The 26,668-nt window shown below is 40.6% G+C and overlaps 1 protein-coding gene across 4 annotated transcripts; it reads left to right on the top strand.

Annotated features, from left to right (window-relative positions):
• The first annotated feature begins 2,445 nt into the window (after window positions 1–2,445).
• LOC125884895 (leucine-rich repeat-containing protein 4C) lies at window positions 2,446–25,286 on the top strand. 4 transcript variants are annotated; one of them, XM_049570163.1, is made up of 5 exons: window positions 2,446–2,494; window positions 14,759–14,864; window positions 23,114–24,730; window positions 24,812–24,844; window positions 24,977–25,286. In XM_049570163.1, exon 3 carries the CDS (start codon window positions 23,127–23,129, stop codon window positions 24,192–24,194), a length of 1,068 nt encoding a protein of 355 aa, XP_049426120.1. In that variant the 5' UTR covers window positions 2,446–2,494; window positions 14,759–14,864; window positions 23,114–23,126; the 3' UTR covers window positions 24,195–24,730; window positions 24,812–24,844; window positions 24,977–25,286. The 4 variants fall into 4 exon arrangements, with proteins under 4 accessions (XP_049426120.1, XP_049426119.1, XP_049426121.1 ...); XM_049570162.1 differs by lacking the exon at window positions 2,446–2,494 and having other exon boundaries at window positions 14,457–14,864; XM_049570164.1 differs by lacking the exons at window positions 2,446–2,494; window positions 14,759–14,864 and adding an exon at window positions 20,799–21,025 and having other exon boundaries at window positions 24,962–25,286.
• Window positions 25,287–26,668: the final 1,382 nt, after the last annotated feature.

Genomic DNA, 26,668 nt, shown 5'->3' with positions numbered 1-26,668 from the left:
GGCAGAGTGCAGAGTAGCCAGCCTCTGACAGTCATGACAGGAAGGTTAGGTAAGAAACTCACTCAGATTTAACAACATGGCGCCCACTTCCTGTACAGATATTCTCACATTACAGCCAAACTGTGCACTCTTGCACTTTGCGGAGAGCCAAAACATGCATTAATGTGCACTCCTGGGAGCCAAAATGCACGCCAAGTGCCCTTTTTTTTCTTTTCACCCCTGCCCTTCAAAAAGTCTGTGCACGCCACTGCCAATCAGTCTTTTTTCAGCATTGGCAGTATAAAAACAAAATCGGGGAGTGCAGCAAAATGCCGCCTACCTACTTTTGTTTATACAGAATGTGCCTTTTTCGGGGCAATGGGGGGCGTGAGCAAGTAACAAAACGTGTAGCTCAGCGTGTGACGTAAACAGTGACGTGGGAGGGAAGCCGCGGCTGGTCAGTCCTTTGGCGATTCTCTCATAAGTCGGACCGTTCTTCACTGTCCCCGTCATCTGACGGTTAATGGCCTCTTTGTTTGTGAGGACAAGGAGGGCGCGCAATTCCTTGTCTCCCCAGTTGCTCATCTTTACAGTGAGGTCGCCTCGGTCTGTTTAAACTAAAGGGTTCCACCAATATGTCTACCCTACGAGGCGGAAAATTGGGCACCTCGGATCAACTCGCCAATCCGGCTCTGTGTGTCTAAACGCTCGCAGCTTGCCGGCAAAACGGCCCAACATTCGCGGAAAATCTGGCAGTGTAAAAGGGGCTACTAAGTAGTCTTAAATTGGAATTTGTGAGGTCTTAATTGGTGCAAACATTTTATCATATTTCTGTCAGAATGGGTCGAGCTGTTCTGCGTGAAAGTCAGGATTTTTGATCTTACAAATATTTAAAAATAAAGTGAAATTCTCAGATTCACTCTCGTTTGGCGTTTCACCTTGCTATATTTCTCTCTTAGATGCCTGTTGCTTACAGTCTGGCACCTGCTCTCGACCTTTTTATATCACCTCGACCTCACCTGAGCGCTCTGGGGGTTCACGCACATACATGTCCTGAGCGTAAAGTCAGCCTTAACTTTGGTTAAAAATTCTTTAAAATGTCTGAAAACACATTAAATTTACATTCCTGACACAAGTTTTTCAACCAGCTCTGTATCGTTACAGCACGACGCAGAGCTGGTTGAAAATCTCTTTAAAGGTAAATATTACAGCAGTGACTTAAAGAAACAGAATCAAATTAAATGCCTTAAATAATATAATTACAGCAACAATAATGAAAGTATTTAAAAACACATGAAAGGAGTATTTATTGTGTGTCCAGAAGAATAACCAGTACGGTAAAATCCACCCTGAGCTGCCTCACGGGACCTCAGAGATTTCAAAAAGTGAAGTGACGCACGCCACCAGTAACCTTAGGAAGCTTTTAGCTGCTGTCACCAAACCGTCAACACACACACACACACACACACACACACACACACCAGTATTGTCCATTCCCACCCCTCCGTTCTTACGCTTTTTGCACCAGCAGATGTGTGAAGTCGCGCCCGGCCAAAAGCAAACAAACACACACTGATACCAGAGGTGATCCGACACAGACTGAAGCGACTATAGAGATAAAACACTCGGCCAGAGCAGGAAGTATCTTCACGTAAAAGCTCATTTGATGCTCAAGTGTCACAAAGCACCACAAACAGCCGTCACTGTGTTAAAAATCAAACCTCCGCTTCCTTGTAGGCTGCGAGAACAGGAGGTCAAAGTGGATCCATTTTGTTTTCTTTGTGCACTGAACCAGCTGAGGCTCAGATCTACCTGCGGATCAGAATCCATTCAGGAAATGACTTTAAAGATAAAAACGCGACGGTGGAGGTGTTTAAACGACACATCTCAGCAGCCAGAGAGCTGCACACACACACACGCACACACACACACGCACACGGAGGCTTCCTCTCCCGAGTGCTGAACGCTGTCAGCTTGCTGACTTTACATCTTTAATGACTCGCCCCGAATCATTTATGAGAGTTTTTCTTCTCCCGCAGTCTTCAGCCAGTTAACTTTGCCCGCTTGTGACGTGATCAATCATCCAAGCAAGATGTTGTGTGTCCCACTTTAGCTTCCTCTGGGCCGCTGCGCCACACAGCCCGCTGCCGCCGGCGAGGCCCGCTGGGAGAGCTCAGACCTAACGGAGGCCGACGAGGCAGCAGCCGAGAGCAAAGATGTTGTTGTTGTGTCGGTCATTGAGATAATTCATTCCAGCCGCTCCGAGGAAAACCACAAGGAGGACGAGTTTCCTTTGTATTGATGACGGTGCTGCAGCCAAACTGTGCTCAACGCCACAGACGCCAAGACAGGTCCAGCAAAGTAGATTATGAGCTAAAGGCATCACTTCCTGTTCTGTTTGCAGTGTGAAGTATTTTTAAAGGAGCATTTATTCCTGTTTTCCACCAAAATTAAACACAGGTAAACCCACTATAAACAGGCAAAAGACAGAGCTGCGTACACGGCTTAGAAACAGGTTAGTAAACGTTGAAAATGTGCTGACTTCTTGTATATATGTCTTTCTTATTCAGTCTCTCTTTCAAACTCAGTGCAGACTAATTTGGATCAATGTTGGAGCGCTGCTTGGTTGGAGAAGGGATAGTGCATCCAAAAATGATATATACCGGTGTGCTGCCATGTTTGTTTACCATCTAGCTCTGCTTTCCAAAGCACGGCCGAAATATATCTGGCGAGCTCTAGATAAAGCCCAGCTGGATACTACTCCAGGTGGAGGTGTCTCGTCCTCGGTCACATCCAGACCTTGAAAATAAGGCTGCAACCGGTCCCATTCCTTGCAACAGAGGCATTCCTCTTCTGTGGGCACTGGGGCACAGCATTCACAGGTACACCACCAATCTCCAGAGCTACGCAGCCTTGCAGCAGCCATTCCTCCTCTCTCGTCCTCTACCTGTTGCGCTTCTCTCTCTCTCCTCCTCCGTTCTTCAATTTCACGAAGCTCTTCATCAGTGTATTCTGGCTCAAATAAATAAGGGCGGCCATCAAACTCTGCAAAATCAAATTCCTCCTCCACAAAGTCGAAGTCTGGCAAAAAGTCAGCCATTATTCTATAAATCTTTCATAAAATAAATGAATGAACTTTTCAGGCTACTGTCCGGTTCTGCCTTCCAGCTGTTGCTGCTTGTTCTCGCAATATTTCGGCCGCTCTTTGGAAAGCAGAGCTAAATGGTAAACAAACATGGCAGCACACCGGTAAGGTAAGACAACACGTTTACATGTCGTTTTCTATATGTTCTCTGACATTTATCCTAATGATATGAGGCGGTCTTTGTGGAAAAAAGCTTGGTTAGTGGACTAACTTTGCACTTGAAGGTTGCCCGTTCACTTACGTTTTAACAGGTCTGACGCTACTATGCGCCCCGGCTGTATCTAGGCTAACGGCTAACATGCTAACTATTATTTTTATGTCACTAGTCAGTTGAAACAAATTTAGGACGATAGGAGACAGGTTGAAATAAACCAAAATTTCCCTTTAAGTGGAGTTGTGTCGCTACCCACTGAGTTTGAGCACTGGGCGCTACTCTTGCACCTTCTCTGTGTCAACCTTGAAGGGCGTGGAGGCAGGTTGCACCTGGGATTTCTAAGTGGCCGCGTAGTGGGCAGGGTAAGTTGTCATTGGACCAGATGAGCTTTCCTCCTGCAGGCTGCAAGAACAAAAGATATCGAGGACCAGGGAGAGGACGGAGCATTGATTCGACGATGTCAAACTACATCCTGCTTTGCTCCTGACCACAAGACGTCACCTGTCAGGGAAACACAGGTCATTTAATGCTGTTTATTCCTTTTCCTTCCCTAATCTTTCAGTGTGGAGGTCACATCTGCGTGTGTGTATCCAGTTCAGACGGGTATTGACAGAGTTACTGGAGGTGTCCAATATTTAACACCTCCATCAGGAGGCTGTGTCGCTCCTGCTGCGTGGACACGATATGAAATATTTACTGACCATCTATAACCACTCAGGCCTCCTCTCTGAAGGAAAACATGTGAGCGGGTGCAGAGCTCCTGACCTGCTTTTCTCTCACGTGTTCAACAGCTCCAATTCTTTTTAATGCATTCGATCGACTCAGACGTAGCCTGATAAACCCACCTCGTCGTGTCTTCCTACATCTCCCACAATGCCTTCCACATCACCATATTTAAATCACATAAACTTCCGCCTCAATCTTTGAACCTCTGCGGCTCCCAGATTGACCTCCTGTCCAGATCCGTTTCTATTTTTTATTCCTCTTCTTCGTCCACATGCAGAGCTGCAGCAGGAAACACCGATCCTCCCTCCGCCTGCACACACCCTGTCTCCACCCGCCGGGCTGTCAATGTGCATTAGCTCCGGCCCAACACACAGATACTCCTGCACTTCCTGGTATAAAGGTAAAACACTCTCCTCCCCAGGAAGAAAAGCCAACGATAAATAATGAACATGGACTTTATTTGTGGCACAATAACGTTTCACAGACAATAAAACATGAATAAATAACATGAAAACAAGACACAGGTTTGAGATCAAGAAGAAAACTGAATGAAAGTGAAAATTACCTGATTTAATTAATTTATCTGCAGCGACTGACACAGAAAGGTCCAGACGGCCGAGCAGAGCGCCGTGTAGCTGTCATAAAGGTTTAAACAGAGAGCTGATGGCCGGTGTTAACAGGCAGGGAGGCTTTTAGGGAGGAAGCACCTCCTCAACAACCTCCACCTCCACCTCCACCTCCAGCTCCAGCTCCCATCACTGTAACCCAAATCTGAGCTCCGACTCCCTGCAGCTCGCTCACACACACACACACACACACACACACACACACACACATATTAAACATTAAAGACAGTTTGTAAATTCAACAAATGGTTTAGTAATGTACAGGATTCATCAGTTTTTATAAACAGCTAAATACCTCTAATAATAGTTAAAATGAAAACTAAGCAAAAAAGATATAATTAAAATAAATACATTAATTAATTATGAATAATAATATTAAAACATGTACAAATAATAATATATGTAAAAATAGAAATAAAATAAATGTATAAAGATAAAAGAATTTTTTTAAAAATAACTGAAAAATAGAAATAAAATTAATAAAGATAAAATGAAATTATGAAAGAAATAGAAATAAAACAAATAAATAAAGATAAAAATAAAATAAATTATATAATAAAACATGAATGAAAATAAAAATAAAATGAATTCATTAAGATGGAAATAAAATAAATGATACAATTAAAATGAATACAAATAAGAAATGAAATAAATTAATAAATACATCTTCAATAATATTAAAACATATAAATAAAAATAAATATTTATAAAAATAGAAATAAAAGTATAAAGATAAAATGCAATAAATAATAGCATAAAATGAATAAAAAAATGAAAAACAAATACGTAAAGATAAAAATTAAATAAATAATTTTTTAAAATAACTGAAAAATATAAATAAAATAAATTAAGATAAAATTTAATTATATAACAAATGAATAAAAAATATAGATAAAATGAATAAATAAAAATAGAAATACAAATAATTAAGACAAAAATGTAATAAATAATATAATAAAATATTAATAAAAATAGAAATGAATGAATAAAGACAAAATGAAATAAATAATAAAAAAATTAAAAACAAATGGGTTAAAATAACAATGAAATAAATAATGATGAAAATAACTGAAAAATAGAAATAAAATAAATAAAGATAAAATGAATTATATAATAACAAATGAATAAAAATAGAAATAGAAATAACAACAAACAAAAAAGTAAAGATAAGAATAAAATAAATAAAATTATGAAAATAACTGAAAAATAGAAATAAAATAAATAAAGATAAAAATGAAATAGTGAATGAATAAATAAGAATAGGAATAAAAATAATTAAGACAAAAAATGAATAAATAATATAATAAAACATTAATAAAAATAGAAATTAATGAATGAATAAAGACAAAATGAAATAAATAATATAATAAAAAATAAATAAAGAATTAAAAACAAATACGTAAAGATAAAAATGAAATAAGTAATATAAAAAATGAATAAAAAATAAAAGTAAAATAATGTAATGTAATGTATAAAGACAAATTGAAACATATAATAAAACATGAATAAAAACAAAAATAAAATGAATTAATTAAGACAAAAACGACCTAAACGGTGTGATAAAAATTCATACAAGTAGAGAAATAGTGATCATGATACAAAAAGAAAAAAATAATACAAAAAATGAATAAATATAAAACAAATTAAAAATCTAATTTAGGATAGGAGAGATAAAAACAATGCCATGCTTTATCCAGAAGGAAAAGTGTAGTTGTTAAATGCACATGCTGAGTTTGTTATAAACATTTTAAATGCTGCAGTCAGAAAGCTTCAGATGAATGAACCTGACCTCAGTGTAAATTTAAATTTGGTTGTAGAAAAGATTTTCTGCTTGATGTGAGTCGCTATTAATGGATGATGAGGACTCAGCAGGTGCTGCCTGAACCAGAGTTATCTCAACTCTGCAGAAGAGTTCAAGGATCACAGATATCAGAGAAATGAATGTTATATTAGGAGCAAACATTAAACCTTTAAAGTAGGAAGGTTTGAGTTGATGACTGGCTGCAGGTCGCTGTGAGGAGACTCATTGTGTTGATGAAGTAAAGGGCGTTTCTCAGCAGGTCCACACAGCGGGGCAGTAAGGAGGTCAGCAGCAGCTTGATGGAGTTTATTGGCTGTTTAAACTCATTAAATTTAATTAAGACTTCATATATAATGAGGTCTAAAGGACACGTCATACAGACATGTTGTAAAGGATGACTGATCAATCAGATCCATCAGATCAGACTGAGAAACTGAGCCCCAAATATTCAGGTTCCTGAAAACCTTGTTCAGCAATTGCAGGTGGTCGAAGTCGACGTGAAGCGAGCTAAAAGGTCACTAACCCTCCAGAGAATGTGTGTGTATGTGTGTGTGTGTGCGTCCCGACCTTTACTGAGTGTCGGCGTTCAGCCCGCAGGCTTCGACCTCAGCACGGCGCTCGGATCAGACCACCACAGAGTGTCGGTGTGGATCAGAGCTTTGACTGACAGCTCTCCGCTCTGACGCTGACAAAGTTGAACACAAATATCACACGTAATTAAAAGTCGTTTAACAACTCTAAACACTCTAAATGTTAAGTTTTGGCCACTTAATGCAACTTAGTGTTGATCATTGGGAAACATTCGCGAACAGTGGAGCTTTACGTGACATGACATACGACTGTTAATGTTTTGTGTGGTGTTTTCTTTTGCTGGGACATTTTAACGATAGTGCTCGCCTCCCCACGTGTAAATGTTCCACAAAAACAAGTTCACCCTCAACTAGGGTTGGGTACCGAAAGTCGGTGCTTATATGGAGCTAGTACCTATACAACCGATACCTCCCGGACTGAAACAAAACGCACATTACAGTGCCTCCTTTCGGTGCTTTTTTTTTAATGCTATGTCTCCCTCTATTGGACGTTACACGTAACAGAATCATTCATTCAATTGTTCGTTCATTTGTTGAGTGTATATTATTGTTTAAAGGCACGCTAAGCACCGTTGGGTGTCATTTCTGTTTACGTTCAATAATGTTATCAAACGCAACGGAGCTAGCTCGAAAGGTGACCCATTTGTGCCACTTTTCAACCTCCATAAAAAAACTCACATGTTGAGGTATCGGTTCAGGCACCGCCCCCTGTCTTCTAACAGTGAAAACATGTATGGACGGTAAATCTCATCAATGGTGGAGAAGCGTTCTGTCACTGATGACGGAAAATCTCGTTAGTGGCGGGGAAAGTGTTCAAAAGAATTGTGTTATTAAGTGTCTTAGAAGAGCCTTACTACCTGTTAGTGAACACTTTTTACAAAGAGGTTAATATAAAATAGGAGGTATGGAAATAACAAAAATTAATGGTTTTCTGATCGACATTTAGGCCGAAGTAACAAAAATTGTTTGCTTTAGAAAATAATGTCAGTACGGTGTTTTGAATGATGAATTTCCTTTCTGGAAATGTTACGCTTTTCTTTGTTTAGGTTAAAATGCTATTAATAAGCTGATGGCACACCAAAATGTACGTGAATTCCACCAGAAATAAAAACTCATAATTATACCATTCTCATATGGTTCTAAGAAAACTCCGACCAATCATTGTGTTCGGACAGATAGCTGTCTTCCCCAGGTGGAGGCCTCCGACTGATGTAACCGCTTGCGTAACATCTGAGATGGTCGCAGAGTTTCTGCTGGACAGGTATTTTTAACAAACGTAACATAACATTTTTAACGTAACATAGGCTGTAACGTTATATATGACAACACAGCATCCAGTTGCTAATGGCTAACATTAGCCTACTGTAGCGTAGCCTCTGAAACATTAATGTTATCTTCTTTGTACGTTTCCACTTACTAGCAAACGTTAACGCTACTATCTAACATTAGCCTACTGTAGCGTAGCCTCTGAAACATTAACGTTATCTACCTTGTGCGTTTCCACTTACTAGTAACGTTAACGCTACTGTCTAATGTTAGCCTACTGTAGCGTAGCCTTTGAAACATTAACGTTATCTTCCTTGTAGTTTCCACTTACTAGTAACGTTAACGCTACTATCTAACGTTAGCCTACTGTAGCGTAGCCTCTGAAACATTAACGTTATCTTCCTTGTAAGTTTCCACTTACTAGTAGCAGTTTTAAAACTCCGGGGTTGCGTTTGACTGTCTTGGTTGTAACGTTACACTCGCTCTCCTCTTCCGTGTATCTAACGTTACCTTGCCAACGCCTACGTCTATCATAGATGTAATGACGACGTAATGGAGGAGGGGGATGGGACTTTGGAGGGAGCCGGCAGTAGTGGATGGTTCAGTTTTAAATTTCACATCCATTTTTACTGCGCTGTAATTAAATTCACAAACATCTCATCACATTTGCTCGCATTTCTCTCCATACAGTTTATTTTTCGATGAGTTTTTTGTTGCTTCCACCCTTGATGGCGCTCTCCTTAAGTGATCAATAAAAAAATCAGGGCTGTGAAAGATGAATGTAAATTACATGTGTTTTCATCACCTCCATTTTAATCAGCTAATTTTGTGTTACCTCCTCTTGTCATGATGAAGTGTTACCAAAGACCTGGAGATGTAAACGTGTGTGCCTGTGAACAGCTGCAGACTGAAGAGACTCTGTTTACTCTCTGTCGTGATTTTGTTTGACAGGAAGACGTTTCTGTTTTCTGTCCTTGGGACGCTTCACTGAGCACCTTCACCCGCACAGTTTGACCTTCAACCCCCGGCCTTCAAACACACACACACACACACAAACACACCACCCAGCGGTTTGTGTGTGGCTGGCGACACGGCTCGTCCTCCATGTCAATGTGCCAAAACAGGTTGGATCAGAGCGCTTGTTTTGTCGACCCCAGCAGATGAGGCGGGCGGAGAGGTCGTCAAATATTGATGCTGGGGGCAGAAACACACAACTGCTCCCCTCTGAGGGAACAGGAAACTTCTGCTTTCAGTTTGTTTTGTTACAAAAGATGGCTGCTGTTGTCTGTAAGCCAACAGGAAACAGCTGAAATTATTCGTCTTTAAAAAACAATCTGGGAGTTTTGAGGTGGAAATTTGTCAGGTTGTGTTTGTTTAAACCCTCCAACAGGTGACAGACGAAACATGTTCCTTTACAGCAGCATGTGTTCATCGGACAGACTTTTTTCAAGGCTCTCATGTTTGTTGTGTCGACTCTGATAGGATGATGCTGAATAATTCAGAGTATTTTCGGCGTCCTGCTGCCGGTTTTTCAGTTTTTCCAGGAAGCTGCTGAAGCTCACAGATCGGTCTGACCTAAAAGCTCTGACATCTCAAGGGGCGATCACACACTGAGCTGCCAAAAATACTCTGTGTGTGTGTGTGTGTGTGTGTGTGTGTGTGTGTGTGTGTGTAGTCGCCAGTCGTCCACACTAGAGAGCAGAACCTCGACCTAGATACTGAAGAAACAAGGTTCAAGGAGACGAAGAGGAGGAAACGGAGGAGGGAAAGGACGATGGAGGAAGAAGAGATGAGTAGTGTTGGTTTGGAGGTCAGGGCCTCCCTCCTGTTGGTCTGATGGATCCACACTGACAACCAGAGACCACTGGGGACTCTGTGTGTGTGTGTGTGTGTGTGTGTGTGTGTGTGTGTGTGTGTGTTCAAGCTCAATCTCACCCGAACACAAACACACACACTTTTCCCAGTTTCCCTGGAGGTGTTTTCTTTATCGACTGCGGCTCTGTCTGGAAACACACCCACACTCGCATTCGCTTCCACAAAGGTCAGAGGTCAAACAGGAAGCGGTTTCCTCGCACAGATGGCGGGTTTCATGTACATCGGAGTGTGAAAGGTCACAGGACAGTCGCGCTGTAGGAGCAGTAGTAGTAGTAGTAGTGGACGTAGTCATACGTGTTGAACTCAACGTTAATTAAAAATGAAACGATGTTAACAGTGATGATGGAGATGAAGACGCTCAGGATGACAGCGCTGACGCTCACAGTGACGATGATGATGATGATGACAGCAGTGATGATGATTATTTAAAGGAATTGGTTCACACTCTGCGAGGAGTCTGTGATCGACGGCGGCATGGACAATCTGTTTGGGCCGACCCGCTCCTTGTTGTTCTGACCTCTGCGACCTCTCCGGGGCTCTTCCTGTCGCAGAGTCCGAGCTGCCATGTTGGATCTGAGGCGGGGCGCGAACGAGCCGCCGCGCTGTCGCATTCATTAACACCTCCACCCGTCTCACACACACACCTACAGGTTGAGCGTTCACTGTGAAGCAGCTTCATGTCGACCCTCATTCTGTCAAACGTGGGTCTGGAAATACGTTTGAATTTGCTGTATTGGTCAGAGGTGTGAGTAACAGAGAGCACAGTGATTGACGGCTGGAAGGCGGGGCCTGTCAGCACGTTTTAACAGTGTCTCTACATGTCAGAGTATCCACAGTTAATTTATTTTACAATCAGCCCTCACTGTGATCTTAATGTTGTTGCTACCTGCCACATAATTCCAACATGTTCTGATCCCAAGTCGTCACATATCGCCGCTTTGACAGCGGACTTTCACATCCACATAGTTAGCTAGGTGTCCTGTTGACATTCTGGGACACTGCATCCAACGCCAGAGTGTCACTTGGTTTGGCTCTACGTTCATCAGGGCTGGGCTGGATTCAAGATCAGTCTCCATTTGAAATTTCCGAAAGCAATTCATAAAAAGCCCTTATTCCTAGCCCCCATAATATCTTGCGTGAATTATGGGTACAACTTGCAACGTTGAACCAAAACTGGTGATTTCCAATGGTAACAGTTCTTTTCAACTGAGCACGCTAGCAATTGTTAACTTTAACATGGCCTGAGCTAGCTTTAGGTAAACATCTGCTCCGTTGAAATATTGTTAACTTTAACATGGCCTGAGCTAGCTTAAGGTAAACATCTGCTCCGTTGAAATATTGTTAACTTTAACATGGCCTGAGCTAGCTTAAGGTAAACATCTGCTCCTTAAAATATTGTTAACTTTAACATGGCCCGAGCTAGCTTTAGGTAAACATCTGCTCCGTTGAAATATTGTTAACTTTAACATGGCCTGAGCTAGCTTAAGGTAAACATCTGCTCCGTTGAAATATTGTTAACTTTAACATGGTCCGAGCTAGCTTAAGGTAAACATCTGCTCCTTAAAATATTGTTAACTTTAACATGGCCTGAGCTAGCTTAAGGTAAACATCTGCTCCTTAAAATATTGTTACTTTAACATGGCCCGAGCTAGCTTAAGGTAAACATCTGCTCCTTAAAATATTGTAACTTTAACATGGCCCGAGCTAGCTTAAGGTAAACATCTGCTCCTTAAAATATTGTTAACTTTAACATGGCCCGAGCTAGCTTAAGGTAAACATCTGCTCCTTAAAATATTGTTAACTTTAACATGGCCTGAGCTAGCTTAAGGTAAACATCTGCTCCTTAAAATATTGTTACTTTAACATGGCCCGAGCTAGCTTAAGGTAAACATCTGCTCCTTAAAATATTGTAACTTTAACATGGCCCGAGCTAGCTTAAGGTAAACATCTGCTCCTTAAAATATTGTTAACTTTAACATGGCCCGAGCTAGCTTAAGGTAAACATCTGCTCCTTAAAATATTGTTACTTTAACATGGCCTGAGCTAGCTTAAGGTAAACATCTGCTCCTTAAAATATTGTTAACTTTAACATGGCCTGAGCTGGCTTAAGGTAAACATCTGCTCCTTAAAATATTGTTTACTTTAACATGGCCCGAGCTAGCTTAAGGTAAACATCTGCTCCGTTGAAATATTGTTAACTTTAACATGGCCCGAGCTAGCTTAAGGTAAACATCTGCTCCTTAAAATATTGTTAACTTTAACATGGCCCGAGCTAGCTTAAGGTAAACATCTGCTCCTTAAAATATTGTTAACTTTAACATGGTCCGAGCTAGCTTAAGGTAAACATCTGCTCCTTAAAATATTGTTACTTTAACATGGTCCGAGCTAGCTTAAGGTAAACATCTGCTCCTTAAAATATTGTTACTTTAACATGGCCTGAGCTAGCTTAAGGTAAACATCTGCTCCTTAAAATATTGTTACTTTAACATGGCCCGAGCTAGCTTAAGGTAAACATCTGCTCCGTTGAAATATTGTTAACTTTAACATGGCCTGAGCTAGCTTAAGGTAAACATCTGCTCCTTAAAATATTGTTACTTTAACATGGTCCGAGCTAGCTTAAGGTAAACATCTGCTCCTTAAAATATTGTTAACTTTAACATGGCCCGAGCTAGCTTAAGGTAAACATCTGCTCCTTAAAATATTGTTACTTTAACATGGCCTGAGCTAGCTTAAGGTAAACATCTGCTCCTTAAAATATTGTTACTTTAACATGGCCCGAGCTAGCTTAAGGTAAACATCTGCTCCTTAAAATATTGTTACTTTAACATGGCCCGAGCTAGCTTAAGGTAAACATCTGCTCCTTAAAATATTGTAACTTTAACATGGCCTGAGCTAGCTTTAGGTAAACATCTGCTCCTTAAAATATTGTTACTTTAACATGGCCCGAGCTAGCTTAAGGTAAACATCTGCTCCGTTGAAATATTGTTAACTTTAACATGGCCCGAGCTAGCTTAAGGTAAACATCTGCTCCTTAAAATATTGTTACTTTAACATGGCCCGAGCTAGCTTAAGGTAAACATCTGCTCCGTTGAAATATTGTTAACTTTAACATGGCCCGAGCTAGCTTAAGGTAAACATCTGCTCCTTAAAATATTGTTACTTTAACATGGCCCGAGCTAGCTTAAGGTAAACATCTGCTCCGTTGAAATATTGTTAACTTTAACATGGCCCGAGCTAGCTTAAGGTAAACATCTGCTCCTTAAAATATTGTTACTTTAACATGGCCCGAGCTAGCTTAAGGTAAACATCTGCTCCTTAAAATATTGTAACTTTAACATGGCCTGAGCTAGCTTAAGGTAAACATCTGCTCCTTAAAATATTGTTACTTTAACATGGCCCGAGCTAGCTTAAGGTAAACATCTGCTCCTTAAAATATTGTTAACTTTAACATGGCCTGAGCTAGCTTAAGGTAAACATCTGCTCCTTAAAATATTGTTACTTTAACATGGCCTGAGCTAGCTTAAGGTAAACATCTGCTCCGTTGAAATATTGTTACTTTAACATGGCCCGAGCTAGCTTAAGGTAAACATCTGCTCCTTAAAATATTGTTAACTTTAACATGGCCTGAGCTAGCTTAAGGTAAACATCTGCTCCGTTGAAATATTGTTACTTTAACATGGCCCGAGCTAGCTTAAGGTAAACATCTGCTCCTTAAAATATTGTAACTTTAACATGGCCCGAGCTAGCTTAAGGTAAACATCTGCTCCTTAAAATATTGTAACTTTAACATGGCCTGAGCTAGCTTAAGGTAAACATCTGCTCCTTAAAATATTGTTACTTTAACATGGCCTGAGCTAGCTTAAGGTAAACATCTGCTCTGTTAAAATATTGTTAACTTTAACATGTTTTCTAAACAAATACAACATGCTAACGTTATTAGCACAAGCCTGAGGCATTTTACATCGTATAAATTAGCCTAGCAGCTACCTTTTTTTTTTTTTTTTTTTTTTTTTTTTTTTTTTAGGGACAACAGCAACATTTAACAAAGGTAACAGTACATAATTTGGCTCCATTACAACTCAGAAGATTCACCAACAAAACAACTGTCTTATGTTTTCCAAACAAATATAACATGCTAACATTATTAGCAGAACCTTTTTTATTTTTTTTATTTTTTTTGCATTCTTTTAAGTATTTGTTCACAGTTAATGATTGTTTAACTTTATTATTATTATTTAAATATTGTGCAGTGCATCTGTGAACATTGCAACTTTATAAAGGCCACCCAGATAATTTTAATAAATGGTTTACAGATCAATTACTAACCATTAACAACACTTAAGACAGTTTATGAAATGTTATCATGTGTGCAACAATAAACTGTTAAAATATCATAACTTAAAACATTACTAATAAGTAAACATTATTAAGTAGAATTTCTAAAATAATTAGAGTTAAATTAACTATTAATTTACCTTTTATCAATGATGGTTATTGCTCCTTTATTTCTGTCACTTCTCTGCTGTTGTTGTGACTCCTCACACCTCCTCCTCCTCCTCCTCCTCCTCCTGCTGCTGCTGCTGAGGGAGATCACAGGTGTCAGACGGGCCTGTTTCGCCCTCTGCTGGATGCTCTTGAGTACTGCACACTGGTCAGACTGGTGACATCACAGCAGCCTCACCTGCTGACAGCTCGCTCACAGGTGAGATTAATGTGGCATGTATTGATCTTTGATTGAACAGGAGACTGGATTGATCGGAAATAAAAAAAAATCTCAGGGTTTCTACAAGTCCTTAAAATCCTTTGAGAGAACAAATCAAGACCTTGGAAGTTTTTGAAAATAGACAGCTAGACATGGGTCATTAAAAGTGCTTGAATTTTTATATTTTGTTCAAGAATATAATTATCCGACGAGAAGTGTTCTCTTTTTAATTGTTGCGTGTGAGCATCTGTAAAGCCTGAAAGTTCCCATTATAAACACGATCACTCATGCCATGTTTGATCCTTGAATTCAAGGGAATTGGGGCTGGAAATTCCATGAAAGGTCCTTGAATTTGATGTCTAAGAAGGTGTGGAAACCGTGAATACAGATAAGGTTTAACAGACGAAAATATGATGTATGGATTAAAGCTGAAAGTATATGTTGGCGTTTTATTGAAAGAACAATTATTTAATAGTTATGGGATTAATAATCCATAATGATCAGTTGAAGCCTTGTTTTGAATTTTTCAATGCGTAAATATTTTAAATTCAAACAGTGTAAAGGCACCAGATATAGAGAACAACAAAGACAGAACTGATAAGACGAGCAGTGAAAGTGAGAAAGATGAAGACAGAGTGGTACTTTAATGTTCCAGCAGCAGAACACGGAGGTAATCCCTGTCGTCCACAGGGATTAACGATTAGCGTCTTCGTTTCATGTGCCTCAATGTCTCACTGTAATCCTGCTGCTCTCTGATAGTCTGCAGCCGCTGACGCAGTATATCTGTACACTATGTCCACATATATACAGTGTCTACATTCACAAACAGATATCCCAAAAACGCCAGCTGAAGGTACTGTATATGGAATTGACAGTAGCCGTAGTAGAAGTAGTAAAGGCAGTTGTACAGCAAGCAGTAGGAGTATCAGGGGAGTGCTAGCATCGATAGTAGTACCAGTACAGCCAAAAGAAGCAGTGGTAGTAGTTGTAATAGCAGTAGAGTTACTAGTTAATGTAGGAGAGTACTACCAGTAGTAGAAGTTGCAGTACCACCAACACGGGTTGTAACCTTAAGCCCCGTTTCCACCAAACTCTTTCGGTACGGTACCTTTGGAACCAGCCGTCACCCTTCAGACAGTGTGGAGCGAAGCCAAAGGAAAAGATTTGGACATAGGTGTCAATCTTGTGTTTTGATGCTTGAAGGAGAAGATAAGAGCGGCCTCCTCCAATACGAAAGAGGCTCTTGTTTTTCTTGAAATCTGATTGGCTCAGCCGCAGTCATCAGTCATTACTCATGGCGGACCAGGTTAGTTTGACATAAAACATGGATAAAGCCGGGAAAAAAAAGTGGTGTGGAAAAAACTCGAATTAAAAAACTTAAATCTTTACAAGAAGAGGCAGCAAAGTGCTCCAAAATAACCGACCTGTTTGGCTGCGGCGTTGGTCGATGGGCCGAGGCTGCTGGTGTTGCTAACGACGGAGATGGAGCTGGAGGCAACAGTGCCATTATAGCAGGTGTATTAACGTTAGCTAACGTTCGTGAGTGTGTTATGAGCAAGGTTGGCTTTGGCAAATTGTGTATTTCTTCTAGGTGCCAGAGGAAAACCTTTTTAGTAGTATTAAGTGGGATTTTTTTGTTGTAGTAATAAGTTGACTAAAAGGGCATACAATTATATTGTGCATAAAATTAGATGCATTAGGATAGAGTCATATACTCTTATTTTAAGTTAAATAATAAGTACATAGGCGGCACGGTGGTGTGGCGGTTAGCACTGTCACCTCACAGCAAGAGGGTTGCCGGTTCGATCCCGGGTGTGGGAGCCCTTCTGTGCGGAGTTTGCATGTTCTCCCCGTGTCAGCGTGGGTTCTCTTCAGGCACTCCAGCTTCCTCCCACAGTCCAAAGACATGCAGATTGGGGACTAGATTAATTAATAACTCTAAACTGACCAAATCAGACTGCAGTGTTCACAGCTCCACCTTTTAGTACCAGATCGGTGTGCTAGGTACCCCAACGGAGGGGGGACCAAACATGGGGACGCTAAGGAACGCTTCCGTTGGGACCATCCACAACTTTTCATCGTGGAAACGGAAATAAAGCGTACCAAACTGAACTGCTCGGTAGAAATAGTTGTGGCAGGAGAACAGAGGTATTATACAGTGCAGTGGTTGTACTAGAGATATTAATAACAGAGGAAGTAGAGATAGAAGAAGTACAGATGTTAGCAGGAGAGGAAGTAGTGGTATTAATAGTACTTGTGGCATTAACAGAAGCAGTAGCAGAAGTACTGATAGCGGTTGTACTACCGGTAGGAGTAGCAGAGGGAGTCATAGTATTGAAGGTAGTAGCAGCGCAGGCACTAGAAGCAGTTGTGGTAGTTGTAATACCAGTAAAGGGTGCTAGCTGACATGGAAGAGTAGTAGTAGTACTGTAGTTGTACTAGAAGTGTTATAACACTAGAAGCAGAAGAAGCACAGGTGGTAGCAGGAGAGGAAGTCGTCGCAGTAGCAGTAGCAGTAGTAGTGATAGCAGTTGTACAACTAGCAGTAGGAGTAGAAGTACTGTAGTTGTATAAAAAGCACAGGCAATAGTAGTAGTTGTAGTAGAGGTAGTAGTAGTCGCAGATGTAGAAAAGTAGTACCAGTAGTAGTGTTAATTGTGGCAGTACAGGTAGTAGTGGGTGTAGAAACGTAGTATGACTTGTACAGTACAGCAGCAGTAGTACTGTAGTTGTACTAGAATAATTAGTATAAGGAGTAAAGGTAGAAGTACAGATGGTAGCAGGAGAGGACGTAGTAGAGGTACTAGCTAAAGTAGTTGTGGTGTCAACAACAGCAGCAGTAGTAGCAGTAGAGGAAGCTGTGTTTTCGTTAATATACAGTATGAATGAATATATCTAAATTAAAGTGGTAATTCTTATCTGTCATAATCTGTATTTGTATTTATTTTCTTTAGAGAAAGTTACTGCAGTAAACTGTGTCAATACTTACGTATTCGGGATCATCTGTCGGTGGTTGTCACAGAGAAAACAAGGTAGTGCTGACGGCAGGAGCGTCTGCAGTAATCAAGTTAAGTGTACAGTAGGAAGGTAACTGAAGTCGTTTCCAGCTGCTGCACAATTATCCAGGTCGAGTCAAAGGCTGCGCTGACACTGGATCCCTGCAGACACCTAATATCTGTGAGAGGAAACACTGCTGTACTGTACCGTCACTCATCGCTGTCTGAAGAGTCTGCACCAACACTCTCTCCACAAACTCACACAACTGACCAGACGTACAAAATGTACATCATGGTTATCACTAACAATCATTCACTGCACTGAAATGTCTTGTAATTTCCAGTAAACAGAGGAGCTGAGCAGGAGCAGTAAAATAAGAGCTGAAGAGACAGAGAGGAAGAAGAAGAGTCCTCTGAGAGGTGCATCTGCAAACAAAACACGATATATGCTCTTTGTTTTTTGTGTCCTGTACTGACCTCTACTATTAATACTATCACTTACATCTACTGCTCCTGCGTACAACTGCTGGTACTGATGATGCAACCACTAACATTACTACAACGTCCTCTATTGCCACGACTATAATAGCTACTTTTATTGGTTTTGAGGGTTCGGACAAGGTGCTTTCGGTGCGTCAAGTACTTGAATTTGGCACTCAGAATTCAACCAATCCTCATACAGCAGTTTGTTAAATATCCTACAAATTAGCACCCCACAGATGATATACACTGGAATACTTAACGTAAATTTACATAGGTTAGGTTTAGGAAAGTAAAGATACGTAGGTTAGGAAAGTAAAGATATGTAGGTTAGGAAAGTAAAAATACGTCGGTTAGGTGTAGGCAAGTAAAGATGTGTAGGTTAGATGTAGGCAAGTAAAGATGCGTAGGTTAGATGTAGGCAAGTAAAGATACGTAGGTTATGGTTAAGTAAAGAAACATGGTGACAATGTACCTGCCCCCTAACACCGACCTCTTCTTAACTCCTGCCAACACATTGGTCAAGTGATGTCAGCCTTTGAAGACAATTAGGGAACAATTTGGCAGCAACTGAGAAACGGACGTACAGACAGCAGCTGTAGCAGCTCAAGTTTGGCCAGTGCTAACTCCCTGTGCCAGGTGTCACAGCAGGTAGGTGGCTAGCAGCAGCTATATTGTGTAAGGGCAGCAACAGAAAGTTTACGATCTGGCGGGGAGTCGGGGCTGTCCGGTCCCTCTGAGCTGGGGCTTGCACTGGCTGGATTTAGGTTGCTGCGGCCGTTGACTGGGGGTTCGTCTGCAGAGCTACTGCCCACTCTCCTCCCTGCAAGGTGCTCTGTAGCGGCAGGGAGAAAGGCGAGGGACACAACTGGTCTAGGATGCTTCCTCGGTAGGACGGGTCCTTCCAAGTCCTACAGAGGCAAGGCAAGACTCCTTCCCAGCATTCTGTAAACACACATCGAACCAGGCTCACAAGTGCCTATAGGTGAGCATCAGTGAAGAAGCCCACAGCAAATTGTGCGCAAAGAATTGCTGGTTCCTCATGCCGGCTGATGCATCCTTAAAGAATTCTCTGAGAGAAGGACTCCGTCTTCAAAAGAAGTTGAAGGATCCTTGACATTGGAACAGTCCCTTGGTGGGATTTGATGACATAGCCTCCTTGAAATTCAGCCACTCGAGGATCCTTTCTTGAGTTTGAGGAACACCAACTGTAATTCGAGGCTCTAGCTAACGTAAGCTACATAAACATGAACTTGAAGCTGCAGCTGTGAGCCTTTAGCTCCGGTTAGCTGGACGCTAAACTATCAGCAACATTTTCTCTCCATCTCTGAGACACGTTCACTGATCTGACACGAGTTTTGTTTCGTTGATTGTCAGTTTTTTAGACTCTTTTTGAGAAGACCGTCTTCCTGTTTTGTGTTGCTTCACAGTGTCAGCAGTTGTTGCCACTGCTGGACAGCTTTCTCTGTTGGATTCTCCGTCATTGAATCGGACTTTCAGCACCTGAAAGTTCTGCCAGTTTATCGGTCTGAATGGGGATTCACGGATTTAGTCTTGCACATGGATCACATGGCGATCTTGAAATGAGTCATTTCTCGGGGGCTGTGCCCACGAAGTTTCAGATGTCTCTTTCCCATTTGTAAGTCTATGGGGAAAAGTCTTTTTGGGCCTAGCGGCATCACGTGACAGATTCAGGAGTTGTAATTCCACTGTTTATCTTGAACATCTAATATCTTGAACACATTCCCAGTGTTTCGGGGTGAAAAGTGACTCAGCTGAAGGCTAAATAAAGAATTTGGGTTAAAGAGCTGCGGTACGAGCTCTGATTCCTCGGTTAATGGAGGTGGCTGCAGAGAGTGCTTTATCTGGGCCGGGGATTTGGACGGCATTAGTATAATCTTTCCTTCTGTGACCAACAGGTCCGCTCATCATCATCATCTATCCAATACATCCCGGCTTCATGCTACAGATGACAATAAATAATGTCGCATCTGGGCTGCAGCTCGCTTCGGATATCTGTCAGTGAAGAGTGGCGGCGTCAGTGTGGAGGAATAACACGTTTTACTGACTCACATTTTGATTTAAAGGTTTTCCTGCAGAGGAGAGGAGGCGCAAACTTTTTCTTTTTAAGTCAGGTGGATCATTTGGTCGTAATTAATCTTCCTCTCTTATTTATATTTGTGATACATTCATATTTCTGTCTTTAGCTGTTGATTTGTAGCTCTTATTCCAACATTATCACCTCTCTCGCCCAGATCAAGCCAACACAACACTCTACAAACAAACCACTTATTGACTCTCAGTTAGAAATATGTAAATCTAAATAAAGGTGCAGATTAACACCCTCCACCCTCGATCAATCAAATCTGCCCAGACCTCCTAATGCTCCGCTCCGTGGCCCAGTTCAGCGTCAATCTCTTAAAGCTCCCCTCATAACCCCCTCCCACAACCACAGCGCAGCGTGGTGAATAATTGACGAGCTCCCCCCTCCTCCCCTCCGCTCTCCTCTCTGTGTCTCTTTCCATCACTCTGTCTCTTTGTGGCGTCGCTCGTCGTCGGGTTCTCCGGGCCGTGACAACCTGCCCTCCCTCGCCTCTGTCATGTCCAGTTTCCACCTGCCGCCGGCTGCACGTTGACGACCGTCAGCAGGCTCAAAGAGACGGGGAGACACGGGAGCAGCTGCTGGTAAGTTCATCTTTATTACTCTGCAGAAGAAAAGAATCCAGACTACAGCAAGGAGAGGAAAAATGAAACTTTTATTTAGTTTATTGATGGTTTAAAACACAGGCCTCACACTCAATAGGAAGTATGCTTTTATGACCTCCACCCTGATGAAGAGGAGGCTGTGATGCTGCAGCCTGTTTGCATTTAAAACCATCAGTATGCCCGACTGGACAACAGGCTTCTTCTCCTTTGGAAAAGTCATGGAAAATCCTCCGTGGATAACCGTCCACATAATGTAACATGACTACAAATTTATTTTCTGTAGCTGTTGACGTGACGTGGCTCTAATATGTGTCAGTGTTTGATGTTTGCTTTACCATCATGGACGTTTGATCATTTTTTCCCCTCTACTTTCATCTGCAAAATGACAAGACAGAAATATATTATGAGACCTTAAAAAGTTATGGAAAAGTTTTGAAATGAAAGTTTGTGGGACCTGGGAGCCCTGGTTTCACTGCAGTTGAGATACAGCCATGTTAATGTTTGTGTGTCGCTACCAAAAATGTTTTGTGCTGGTCAGGAGGTGCTTTAAAACAAGGTATTTTTATCAGTATGTTAATAAAGGTGTCCTGAGTATTAATAAACAAACACCAGTAAGGACAAAAAGCCAACCCCACCCACCTGTCAACCCACGAACAGACAGAGAGAGCCAGACCAGTCAATGGAAATCTAATAGAGAAGAAAGAAAATAAATAAAAAAGAATTTTAAAATTTTTTTAAAAAATGTGTATAAAAATAAAATAAAATAAATTTATAAGTAATATATAAAAAATATGTAAACAAACATTTAAAAATAAAATAAAAATAAATTTATAAATGTTAAAAAATGTATGTGTATAAAAATGTAAAAAATAAGATAAAAAATATGTTTCAAAAACCTAAAGATTAAATAAATAAATGTGTATAAAAATAAATTTATAAGTTTATGTATGTATATAAAAATGTAAAAAGCTAAAAAAAATGTTTAAAAAAATTAAAAATTAAATTAATTAATTAATACATAAATAAATGTGTATAAAAAATAAAATAATAAATAATTTATAAAAAAATATATATCAGCAAAAATTAAGAAATAAAATAAAAATAAATGATAAAAAATGTATGTATATAAAAATGTTAAAAGATAAAACAAATGTTTCAAAAAAATAAATTCATGAATTAATACATAAATAAATAAATGTATATAAAAATAAAATAATAAATTATTTATAAAACATATATGTAAGCAAAACTTTTGAAATAAAATAAAAATAAATTTATAAATGATAAAAAAAAATGTATGTATATAAAAATGTAAAAATAAGATAAAAAAAATATATGTTTCAAAAAATGTAATTAATTAATTAATAAATAAAAGAATATATGTGTATAATACAAAAATTAAAAAGGGAAAATGATGACAAATAAATTCACGTAGTGACATCAGTAGGGGAGTAAAGTGAGTTTCATTACAATTTTTTAGCTTCTATATTTGCCACAAAAGTTAAAAATGGTAGCATGCAGTTGTAAACAGTACTTTGCTGAAAAAATATTTTAAAGCAGGTACATTTCTAAAAAAAAAAAGTTTGAGGACCACTGTCCCAGAGGAGCTTCATGTTCCTTAAAGTTAATTCAGCACCTTTTTTTGTATCTTGAATCACGTTATTAAACCTTTATTCCACATGGAAAGTTCCCTTCTTTTACTTTCTGGTGTGGCATCAGTACGCTGCCGTAATGTGACCTCAGCAACAACAAGTTTAAAGCCTGCGCCTCAGCACCAGTCAGTTAGAACTGAAGAAGCTTCTTGGATGAGAAGTGTGTAAGGAACTCAAGCAAGTCCAGTTGTCTACGATACAGCACATATGAATGTAGTCGCTGACATGGAGCGTCTAATCTGACCTGCAGCACAAAAAGGTGTTCCCGTTCGTCACTTAGACACAAAAACATTTTAAAACAAGGTCCAGGTTGAAAGATACCAAGCTGACCCTTGAAACCAGAACTTGTATGTATCACTTATGGTCATTCAAGTCATTTGCACTGATCATCAAACTCCTCTGTGGTTGTTTTCAGGAGCTTCAGAGCCATGAAGGACTTCCTCTTCCTCCTCCTGGTGGTGACGGAGGCGTCCTCCAGGTCTCACAGCAGCTGGTGTGACCTGGGCTGCGACTGTCGAGGAGATCTGAGGTTCACCATCTGCTCCCGGGCGCTCATCTCCCAGCTGCCCGCCAGAGTGCCCCCCAACACCGAGCTCCTGGACCTCTCCGACAACCACATCTCTGTCATCCCCGAACGCTCCCTCAGCAAAAACCGCAAGATCCGAGTCCTCCTGCTGCAGAACAACAACATCAGCGTGGTGGAGGACGGCGCCTTCTCTCAGCTGGAGTTCCTGCAGAAGCTGGACCTGAGCTGGAACCAGATCTCCACCCTGACTGAAGGGTTCTCCATCGGCCTGGCGTTCCTGCGGGAGCTGCAGCTCGCCCACAACCGCCTGACGAGCCTGGACAGCCACAGCTTCCTGCACCTGGACGGCCTCCAGAGGTTAAACCTGACCAGCAACAGCATCCACACCATCCAGATCAGGTCGTTCTCCTCCATGAGCAGCCTGCGGCAGCTCCACCTGGAGGGCAACCAGCTGACGTCCCTGCGGAGCGGCATCTTCTCCATGCTGCGCTCCCTGGAGGTCCTCAACCTGGGCGGGAACCAGATCAGCGAGACGGAGCCGGGCGTCTTCAAGCCGCTCGTCAGCATGACGCTACTCAACTTAGCCAACAACCGCATGTCCACGGTGCAGTTCAAGACGTTCCTGAGCATCCACACCTACAGCACCCACATCCTGCTGGAGGACAACCCGTGGAACTGCGACTGCGACCTGCAGAGAGTCTTCAGGAAGCTGCAGAGCATCCAGAGGCTCTTCCTGGACGACTACTACAACCTCACCTGCAAGGAGCCCACCGTCCTCGAGGACTACAGGCTGATGGACGTGGACACGGAGCTGTGCCTCGCCGAGACGGTCACCGTGCTCATCATCACCGCCACCGTGGTGATAACGGTGCTGGCGGCCATGCTGATGGGCGAGAGGAAGAGGAAGAAGAAGAAGAGGGGGAAGCACTGGACGCAGCAGGGGGAGCTGTCGGATGAGTCGGACTACTGAAACACAACTTCTGAACCATGTCGCTGTTTAATTTTATTTTTTAACTCTTTATTTTCCAGCAAAGAAAGACGATTAAAATAAAACATTCTGACTTTCAGGCTTCTCTGTTGTCGTCGTCGTCGCTTAAATCCCTCAGGAACATCTGCACGCCTGCAGAGATTTGAGACTCTGTGGTTCATTTTGTCGGATTTCCCATCTGCTTCGCACCGAACGAGCCTGAAAAAGCTTTTAAACCGACACTGTGGAAGGAATTACTCTAAAACATCTGCTTCATTCAATAAAAAAACCTCTGCTTTCCTTGAAATGCAGTAACTTTAACCAGTGTATTAATGGAAAATGTTTATTTTCTCATCTTAAATGTTCAGATATATTTATGTGAATGGATACTGTTCCCTTTTTAAAGTTTGGAAAACATTAAATTGAATGTTGAAACATTTTTGTGATTAAAACTTTGTGTTTAAAATGAACATTTGCCCACACAGGACTTCACATCATCTGCTTCAGGGTCACATGGAAGTCTGCAGCGCCCTCTGCAGGTAAACTGATTCATTGATATCAATTTTATGACGTCTAAAATGATAAAAGCTTTATTTAAATTATATTTATCATTCTTATAGTTGCTGTAATATCCTCATCTGTGCTGCTCAGTGGTGAGTTTAATGTTTTATTTTATATTTAAATGTGCTGTTTAACACTGATAGTTATGCGGAGTTATTTTGAACTTAATCACTGTAATGTTTTTATGTTTTCATTTTGATGAATGGAAGTTTCCCCTTTAACAGACACACTGGAGACCTTTAGGCGGAGCCGCTCTGATGCAGCAAAGTCACAGGATTCAGCACGGAGGGGACAGGAAGTTGGCAAAATAAAAGCATGACGGATGTCGAGGGAAAACCAAGAATATTAACGCACACAAAGAGTTTGCACAAACAATACCTGGACAATAAACATACAAAATAAAGGTGAAATAGGCATTTATTATTTTTATTTTATTCATTATTTAAGCTATCAATTGCATTCAATTACACAGTTCCTTAAAAAGTCTTAGAAGACAGAATTTATTAATCCAAAAATAAGGCCTTAATTGGTATTTAAATGTCTTCAGTCAGTCTTTCAAGAATCTTAAAAATGCCATGACACAGGAGGTAGGATTTTAGGGTTTTTTTCTGTTGACATTGCATTGTAAAGTTTCAAAATAAATCTGTTTGTTTTTTTAATAATATACTGCATTTTTTCCTCCACCGTTTTTGGTTATTGTAAAATTGGTCTTAAATGTTTCCGAGTGGCATTTAAAGAGTCTTAAAAAGTTTTAAGGGACTGTTCTTCACTCATCGGAGGTGGGGGTGGCTGGGCTGTGACTTCTTCCTTTTTCTTCTTCTTTGTTTTTGGTTATTTTGGTTTTCAGTCAGGAAAAAACACAACCAAATCTGAATCAAATCAAAAAAGACTTTATTTTCTATTGAAAATTTTGTCATAAATGTTTGCATAAATTAACCAGCATGCGCGAAAAGAGTGACAAAACAAGGCTTTTTTCTTCAACTTTAAAACATCTATGGGTAAATTTAAAAGATCTAACATCGGTTGGTCGATTGTTTGGTCGTTATGCTCTTGTCAGACCAAGTTCTCATTGGTCAGACAATCGCTGGTGTTACATTAATAAGGCCGTGTGTCCACCAAAGCCTTTCTTTACCCAGCACTGCGGCAGTTACGTTAATCTATGGATTACCTGTGCAGATTTTAACCCTATCGACCCATCAGTTGGTCGAAGAGTCAGTAGAATTAAAGTCGATGTAAAGAACAGAAAATTATAAGTAACAGATTATGGAAAAGAAGCATGTAAATCTGTACAAATTTCTACAATGTTAAACACTAGTAGAATAAGAATATGTTCACTGTGCTGAGTCTTATGCTGTGTCTCAAATCGTGTACTTCTGTACTTACACTTAATATTTTGAGTACATAAGTGCGTTCACACTGAGAAGTATGGAAAAATGCAGTGCACTATGAGTACCCAGATGGTCAAAACGTTGAGTGTGGAAGTATGGACACTTCTCGCACTCAATGGTCGCCATCTTGGCTACGTAGCGGAAGGGGAGGCACCACTTTTCAAACAGGAAAATACATGTGTTTTTTGCACTGAGCACCTCTATACTGCTGTCGGGTATAAGCCGTATGTTTATTGGGTTAATTTAGCAGTCTGTAATGAATTGGTAATGCGAATGCTAATGCTAGTTTGCTAACTAGCCAATTTGCGGTCGTCATTTCCGGTGAGTGCACAATGGCTGTGTTTGGTTTGAGACAACACTACCCAGTTGAAATTTGCGCACTATGCACATGGTATACTACATGAAGTGTACTGACAGAAGTATGTGATTTGAGACACACCACAAGTGTTTAACCCTTTGAAACCTGTAGCGGCATCACGTCTCTTGTGCTGCTTTCAGATGCCCTTTGCAAGTATTTAAACCTTTGAA

Source organism: Epinephelus fuscoguttatus, linkage group LG24 (genome assembly GCF_011397635.1).
Source record: "Epinephelus fuscoguttatus linkage group LG24, E.fuscoguttatus.final_Chr_v1".
Classification (NCBI taxonomy): Eukaryota; Metazoa; Chordata; class Actinopteri; order Perciformes; family Serranidae; genus Epinephelus; species Epinephelus fuscoguttatus.
The sequence above is the reverse complement of the archived record's forward strand: the minus strand, read 5'-3'. Positions and strand labels throughout refer to the sequence as shown.